Source organism: Etheostoma spectabile, unplaced genomic scaffold (assembly GCF_008692095.1).
Source record: "Etheostoma spectabile isolate EspeVRDwgs_2016 unplaced genomic scaffold, UIUC_Espe_1.0 scaffold00019355, whole genome shotgun sequence".
Classification (NCBI taxonomy): Eukaryota; Metazoa; Chordata; class Actinopteri; order Perciformes; family Percidae; genus Etheostoma; species Etheostoma spectabile.
The window spans coordinates 79338-87935 of record NW_022604843.1 but is presented as its reverse complement, the minus strand read 5'-3'; the positions used below and the strand labels follow the sequence as shown (position 1 = coordinate 87935).

Here is an 8598-nt window from a genome sequence, read left to right as displayed (position 1 = left end):
AAAGATCCTTATTAATATTAGGGTTATTTAATCCTGAACTATAGACTGAGTAAAACCACATCCAGAGGTTTCTGAAGGGACAAGTTGAAACCTGCAGTTTGCCATTGAGCCCTCAGGTCTCTCAGATAATGACTCTGTCTTTTCATTAGACAAGCTTATGGCGTTTTTCCACTGCGTGGTATCTTGTACATCCTGGTCTTCTTCCTCTGCACCCTGTGACAGTGTCCCCCCCGGCTCTGCTGGCCCAGATGCATCCCAGTCGTTGTCATAAGCGTCCATGACTCTCATAAAGATTATACGAAGCCCAGCAGGTCAGAACCAGAGATTTCACCGGTCGTACATCTGTGGCGTGAATGATCTGAAACACTAACAGTACACAGCAGACATATTTTGGTGTGCAGTCATGGTTGCTAAAGTTCATGTGCTTCATATAGCGTATAGTAAATACTGACTGTGATCCTGAACACATGCAAACGTTGGCTAACGTTACCAGGAAAGTTAACTTACCCTTTTGTGTCGTCATGTCGACGTCTGAACTCCGGAGGAATTCCCAAACTCCGGATTTTTTTTCAGCTGTGATTTTTGTTGCTTCCTTCAGCTTCTTTTGAAACAAAATTTTTTCTTCTGGCTGTGGCCAAGAATAAAAAACAGCACACCTCCAACGTGCTGTTGGGAGTCGCGTTGGCAGTTTCCATTTCTATCCCTCTAACATCGGGCCACTCTCCCACATAGACTGTGAAGACGAGGGATGTTTGGCCAGGAGTTTGGTGATTTGGGCGTCACCATCTTGGTTTTTAAAAACTGGAGGTGACGAGAGGGCGGACGTAGGGAGGAGGATGCGGCCAAGCCAGTGATGTAGACGTTGATCAGAAATGTTAGGCTCGTTGGAGATGAGCCAGGTCTGAGCAGAATTAATCGCCGCCCGTTGCATGCTGGGTAGTTTTGTGTCCAACTTGATCCCGACTTGCTCTGACGTACGAGCCCGTCTGTACGTCAGACAGTAGGCCACACACGTAGGCAACAACAATCTCACGAGAGCATGGTGGTCGCAGGTCTAAGACGCAGGCGCCGCGGTTGCTTTTCACTGACTCCAAGACCCAGGCAGACCCAGAGCATGCTGGGAAACGCCGGCCTCTCAGCTGAGGCTCATACGCAAAACATTTCAGTAACGCAAGATCAAGAAACTAACTTGAATTGAAAATATTAATAATAATAACAATAATAATAATAACAGGCCTTACTCTTTCCTTTTCTAATTTAAAACTATTTGTTGAACTATGCGTGCGATGTGATCATGAGAACATTCGTTGCCTCTGGCCCGATACACATTTAACCCTTGCATTGTCTTCCCGTCCACCGTTCACTCGTCCTCCCTCGTCAGAACTGACTGATCTGGTTTTTCTGGTTATAAAGAATGAAAACGTACCTCCTCATTCTGACTGACATCTTCCTAGCCAAGTTCATTCCAACTCATTTGAACTAGTTTTGAACTTACTTTTTGCATTCATGGTCAAGAAAGTGTAAAATATGTAATTTCTGCCTAAATTGAGGAGAAAGTATTAGTTGTTATTGTTTATAATAGACTGGTTTATTACAGATATTAGCCAGGATATCACCAGGGGAAAACAAACTGATGCTTTTATTTCACAAACAAAAAGAGCAAACCTATTTTGTGAAGAATTTTGAAAACTTGAAAACGGGTGAAATTGGACTCAAGGACAACATGAGGGTTAATGAAAACAGTAGGCCTACCACAGGGCCCTGCTGCACTAAAGTAGAACAAAGATATCCAGGATAAGGGAAGAAGAGCAGCTTGACTTAGTGAGATCCGCTCATCGCAGCTTAATCGCTTACACAGCCCGGCTGTTGGCTCGGCTGTCTGTTAGCCCGGCTGTAGCCTGTCTGTTAGCCTGGCTGTCTGTTAGCCTGGCTGTTAGCCTGTCTGTTAGCCTGGCTGTTAGCCTGGCTGTTAGTCTGTCTGTTAGCCTGTCTGTTAGGCTGTCTGTTAGCCTGTCTGTTAGCCTGGCTGTTAGTCTGTCTGTTAGTCCTGTTAGCCCGGCTGTTAGCCTGTCTGTTAGTCTGTCTGTTAGTCTGGCTGTTAGCCTGGCTGTTAGTCTGTCTGTTAGTCTGTCTGTTAGCCTGGCTGTTAGTCTGTCTGTTAGTCTGGCTGTTAGCCCGGCTGTTAGCCCAGCTGTTAGCTCACTCTGGACCAGGCCATCCACAAAGAATAAATCTCCATGGTTACTTGGCTGAGTTTAATTAAACCTGGTTTTGTGCAACCGAGTCAAAGCTAAATTCATCCAGGATAACTTGAATATCCCGGATTAATCCCTTATCCTGGTTTTGTGGAACAGGCCCCTGGTTAACAATGATTTCCTGGTAAAATGAAGGTTTGGGTTTCAATTTTCTTTCAGTTTGACAAAACTTTGGGATTTCCGCAGGAAGAGACGATGACGGCAGTGGATCTTTTCAACACTTTGGAGAATTTAAAAGAAGAGGAGTTTATGACATTCAAATGGTATCTGAAGCAAGACCTCCTGGAAGGCTTCCAACCCATCAAAGTGTCCAAGCTGGAGAAGGCAGAAATGCAGGACACGGTGGATGTGATGGTGAACACCTATCGGCTAGAGGGAGCTCTGACGGTGACCAAGAAGGTTTTAGAGAACATCAGCAGGAATGATCTGGTCCAGAGTCTGCCAGACACCGACTCAGGACCACAAGGTCAGTCCCCCTTTTTTTTAATAAATTTTTTTCTCACACAAAATGACAAGCATACATATAAACAACACATACTTTAGGAACACACATTAGGAGATGCTCTGGCAGTTTCACTTCTGACCTTTGATCATGTCCTCGCCTCCTGTCTCCAAACATTCCTTCTTCCGTCTTAAAAGAAGAGAACCTGAGTAACCTGTAGCAATAAGCACATACCTTTATTGTCAAGTGTACTGTAGTAAGTACAAAATACAATTATATAATACAATTAAGTTAAGAGGAAAAAAATGAATAAACCAATAAAAGAGGTAACTAGAGTTCTGACATTGTCTTTGTTACTGGTAACCATTTTTGATCAAACCGGTCTGACTTTTTACCCTTTCTCTCCATTCCCTTACACTGGGAGGTTGTGGCTTCAACCAAGAGGCTGTGATTGTTTTCTTTGCTATTAAAAGTAGAATTCTTATTGAGGAAATCTAGTTCCCATCTATACCCATATGTATGGTGCTGGATCTAACTTAAAGTCAATACCCAAAACATGTGCTAATTCCTTTTGAATATTCTTCCAATAATCTGACATTTTCGGGCAATCCCAAAATATATGTGTAAAGTCCCCAACCAAACCGCAGCCCCTCCAACATCTCTCCGAGGTATAACTGTATTTTAGTGTAATAGATGGGGTGTTAAAATACCTCATTTTGATCTTCCAATCCAACTCCCTCCATGTTGGGCTGCTAGTTACCTTATGTCCTGCTCTGAAGGATTCTTCCCAGTCTTCATCTGTTATTAGAATATTTGCTTCCAATTCCCATTTTTCCTTGACATCCAAATTGTTATTGTTAGATTCCAGTTGTGTTACCTCATACAATTTGGATCTAATCCCTTTCTTTGTCCCTCCCTCTGTATACGTCATCAGTAATTCTTCTAGTTTCGAGGGGATGTTAGAGATCTTCTCCCACTCCTTATGTGTCGTAAGATAGTATCTCAGTTGTAGAAACTTATAGAAATCATGGGCTGGTAAATTAAATTCTTGTGTTAACTGCTGAAATGACTTCAAGGTTTGTCCCCTAAACATTTCAGCAATATATTTTAACCCCTGTCGTGTCCATCTATTGTAGCCTGCATCCATCATACATGGTAAAAATCAGGGTTCATTGAGATTTGGGTGGGTCTACAAATGGAGTTTGACCATATTCTCATCGTCCCCCTGATCCAGACATTGCCCACCTTCTGTGTTACTTCACTAAAAAATGGAAGCGATTCTACAGTAGGGTGACCAGACGTCCCCGGTTTTCGGGGACAGTCCCCGATTTTGGCGACCTGTCCCCGGCTGGATCTGTCCCCGGAAATGTCCCCGGATTTCACTGTGACTGACAGACCCGAAATCGAAATGAAAGAAATAAAATACTGACAAAACGTAGCAGATAGTCGGGCACCCTACACCTGCAGGCTCCAGACCGCCAGAGCCCGCGGTGCTCAGAGAGGTTTTAGAAGCCATGTTTTACGATGCTAAAATCACTGATTATTTACATGGAGTCTGGTGGGTTTAGCCAACGCAATTTTGCGGATTTCTATGTTTTAAAAAAGGATCTTAATCTTTAACAGAAAGGTCGACCTCCTTAGAAATCCTTTCCATAATGTTGTCAGACACTTAGAATATTAATCTGAGTTTGTTAGCAGCAAAACGAGCACTTTATGAACGTAAATACAAGTTGGACAATTATCCTATTAACTTCCATTGTAGCTTGTTTCTGACTGGAGCGATCTCGATTAATATGCATCAATGTTAAAGGATAATATGTCCTCAATAGATTTTATTGTATCTGATTCTCAAGGAGCTGTTGTAGTAACAAACCTGAAGCAATAAAGCAAAAGCTGTCAGTAGTTCAGTACATTACAACATTATGAAATATTAGGACTTTCTATCTTGAAATATTAAGACTTTCTATCTTGAAACATTCCCCTCTGAGGTGTAGTGGAGTGTAGTAGGAAGTAGCAGCAGGGGTGGGTCTAGGATCAGACCTTGGGGGGGGGGGGGGCTCAGCCCCTAATGAGAACAGCTCTAGGTCTAGTGTCCCCGTTTTAATTTTTACAAAAATAAAACAGTAATTGTTTTGGAGGTAAATACGCTTCTGAGCTGAAAATGTCCCCGGATTTTGTCTGAGAAATCTGGTCCCCTTATTCTACAGATACATTTATATAATTGTGTTCCATTCCCACCCACAATGCATCTGCATCATTAGTAATCCACATAATTAGCAGCTCAGTAGTAATTTTTTGATTGGGTAAATCCATTCCCCCTTCTCTTTTGGTAAAATCAGTGTCTTACATTTAAATCTAGCCTTTTCTTTTTCCTAATAAATTTAGATATAATCTTGTCTAACATTTTAAAGGTAGAGTTGAGACCATAATTGGCCATGACTGGAACAAAAACAACAGTCTTGGTAATACATTCATTCTCACAGTTTCTATCCATCAGAGTCAAAGGCAAAATCTCCCACCTGGTCAAATCTTTTTTAATATCAGTTATCAATTTCCCATAGTTTGCTTCAAATAGCTGTGACATATCAGAAGTAATAATAATACCCAGATATCTGAACCCTTTATTGGTCCATTTGAACTTGAATTTCCCCTTTAAATCAGCCGAACATTGACCTGAGAACATCATAGCTATTGATTTAGCCTCATTGGTCAGATATCCTGAAATCTCCCCATACTCGTTCAGGTTATTCACCAGGGCTGTTAATGAGGTGGAAGGTTCACTTATATATGTTAATATATCATCTGCAAATAGTGATATTTTGTGGTCTGTTCCCCCTCATCCCTTATTCCCTTTATATCTTTATTCTGTCTTATTGACTCAGCCAGTGGTTCTATACTTACAGTAAAGGACTCAGAAAGTCTCCTGGTCTGACTCCTCTTTTAAGTAGGAAAAAGTCTGAGCAACACCCATTGACTCTAATTCGTGATCTGGGGTTTGTAAACCATTTTCACCCAGTCAATAAAGGTTGTATGAAACCCAAAATTTGCTAATGATTGGTAGAGGACGCTCCGTTTTACCCTATCAGATGTCTTTTGTGCATCTAAGCTAAGCAACATGGCAGGCTGGGATCTGTTTGTGGCACATGAGATAAGATTTAATGTCCTTCTGATATTATTAGCACCTTTCCTTTTTAATTTGTATTTTCAGGATAAAAGAGTGGGTGGACATGAGAAACAAAACTTATTGAACAGATTGTTATCTCTGAAGCATGCCGGGGGCCCCTGGCTTCCTCCAGGCAGGGTCACTCCCTCTCTCCCTCGATAACTCATATGGTTTTTGAACCATTCTTTGTCTGGCCCCTCACTTGAGACCACTTTGCCATGGAAGACCCTACCAGGAGCACAAACCCTACCAGGAGCACAAACCCTACCAGGAGCACAAAGCCTACCAGGAGCACAAAGCTCCAGACACTACAGACCTCAGGTGCATAGGGACTCACAAACCTCTCCATTTAGCGGCCTTTGTCCCGTTCTAATGCCACTAGTCCATCATATATATACACTCGGCTCCATAACGCCTACAAATGCACACATTTCTTTTAAAACTAATAAGAATTGTCTTTTAAATTACATGTATTTTTTTCTCTCCCACTGTGTGTAGTTCTGGCTGCAGCCAGCAATGTGCCTGAAGGAGAACATTTAGCTCATCTGACCACGTCAGGTCTGAAAAGACATCAGCTGATCGACCCTGTAGAGAACCTGGAAGGCAGGATGTGTAGGAAGCACGATAAACCTCTGGAGCTGTTCTGTAAGACCGACCAGACATGTGTCTGCATGCTCTGCACTGTTTTAGACCACAAGACGCATGATGTTGTTCCTCTGAAAGAAGAACATGAAGGAAAGAAGGCAGATCTGGGGAAGACTGGGGCTGGAATTCAGCAGATGATCCAGAAGAGACGACTGAAGATTCAGGAGATCAAACACTCAGTGGACCTCAGTGAGGAAGCTGCAGACAGAGAGATAGCAGAAGGTGTTCAGGTCTTCACTTCTCTGAAGGAGTCTGTTGAGAGAGGCCTGAATGAGCTCATCAACACCATCAAAGAGAAGCAGAAAACAAGAGAAAAACAGGCCGAAGCTTTCATCACAGAGCTGGAACAGGAAATCTCTGAGCTGATGAAGAGAAGCACTGAGGTGGAGCAGATGTTACGCTCTGAAGACCACCTCCATCTTCTCCAGAGGGTCCAGTCCCTAAACATCCAACCACCTCCACCCACCAAGGACTGGACAGAGGTCAGCGTCCGTCCATCATCATATGAGGGGACTGTGGTGAAAGCTGTGGTTCAGCTGGAGGAGACAATCAGTAAAGAGATGAAGAGGCTGCTTGAAGCCGAGCTGAAGAGGGTCCAGCAGTATGCAGTGGATGTGACTCTTGATCCTGATACAGCACATCCTAATCTCATCCTGTGTGATGATGGGAAACAAGTGAATCATAGTGATGTGAAGAAGAATCTCCCAGACAACCCAGAGAGATTTTCTTATTGTGTTTTTCTTTTAGCAAAAAAGAGTTTCTCTTCAGGCAGATTTTACTTTGAGGTTCAAGTTAAAAGAAAGACTAAATGGACTTTAGGAGTGGCCAAAGAGTCGATCAACAGGAAAGGAGACATCCCACTGAGTCCTCAGAAAGGTTACTGGACGATATGGTTGAGAAATGGGAATGAGTACAAAGCTCTTGCTGACCCTCCAGTCCGTCTCTCTCTGAAGTCTCCTCCTCAGAAGGTGGGGGTGTTTGTGGACTATGAGGAGGGTCTGGTCTCCTTTTATGACGTAGATGCTGCAGCTCTTATCTACTCCTTTACTGGCTGCTCCTTCACTGAGAAACTCTTCCCATTCTTCAGTCCCTGTACTAATGAAGGTGGTAAAAACTCTGCCCCTCTGATCATCTCTCCTGTCACAGTAAACTAATCACTGATCTCATTTCAGGTATTGATTCATTTTCAATCAAGGGAACAAATGTACATATTCATATATTTTACATCTTATTTTCTACAGAATCTGTTTCCTGTGGTGACTGATTTACACTTTATTCCATTTATTATCATATGTTAAATGTGCAGCAATTCTTTACAAATGAACTCAAACTTCATCTTGACATATTTGGTGTCTTTAGAAACTGATTTCTTCTGGAAGTTATAATAAATGTCTGTGGGTTTAACAGAGGTTTAAATAGATATCGTCTACATAACGTGTGTCATGATGCATCAAATTAATGTGTTGATTATGTAATCAGATACACATTTATTAGTATTTGATGAGCAGCCCCAGAAAACATATAGCTGAATATTTGATTGTGTGATGAAGCTTCATTTAAGAGTGAGGCCTATTCCATCCCATAATGTCTCCAGAACACAGTATGTGTCCTTGTTATACCGGGTAGAAAAAGTTAATGGATGGTTCTATCTTGTGTGAAAAGTCTTTTGGATAATTACTGGTCACTTTGGCCATTTTTTATTGGTTTCATGAATTCTGTAAGATGGTTTATGAGTCAAAGAAATGTGTAAATATGTGATAGTAGAATAAAAAGTGTAAAATAAAGCAGGTGTTGAACACAAGGCCTGAGGAAGCAGTGAGAACAGAAAAGCTGGTTTACACACAAGTTGGATTTCAGTCGAGGATGATCTTTATTGTTGAGAATAAAGTTGAACTTTCAGTATTAGTGCCAGACATAAAACAATAAATCAGAGATAGAAGTTGTTGTCTTTTGCATTTTGAGAATAAAGTCGAAATATTGAAAAATGTTTAGAATGAAAGTCTAAGTCCAATTTCGAGAAGTTATTGTGTCATAATGTCAGAAATAAAGTCTGTTTGTTGAGACCAAGAATGATAATGGTGTTTTTCCTAAAT

At 41.7% G+C, this 8598-nt stretch overlaps 1 protein-coding gene across 1 annotated transcript; it reads left to right on the top strand.

The window, feature by feature from the left end:
• Positions 1-2415: 2415 nt before the first annotated feature.
• On the top strand, positions 2416-7720 carry LOC116684612 (E3 ubiquitin-protein ligase TRIM39-like). Its single transcript, XM_032510131.1, has 2 exons — positions 2416-2721; positions 6359-7720. The coding sequence occupies exons 1-2, from the start codon at positions 2451-2453 to the stop codon at positions 7657-7659; spliced, it is 1572 nt and encodes a 523-aa protein (XP_032366022.1). The 5' UTR covers positions 2416-2450; the 3' UTR covers positions 7660-7720.
• The last annotated feature ends 878 nt before the right edge of the window (positions 7721-8598 follow it).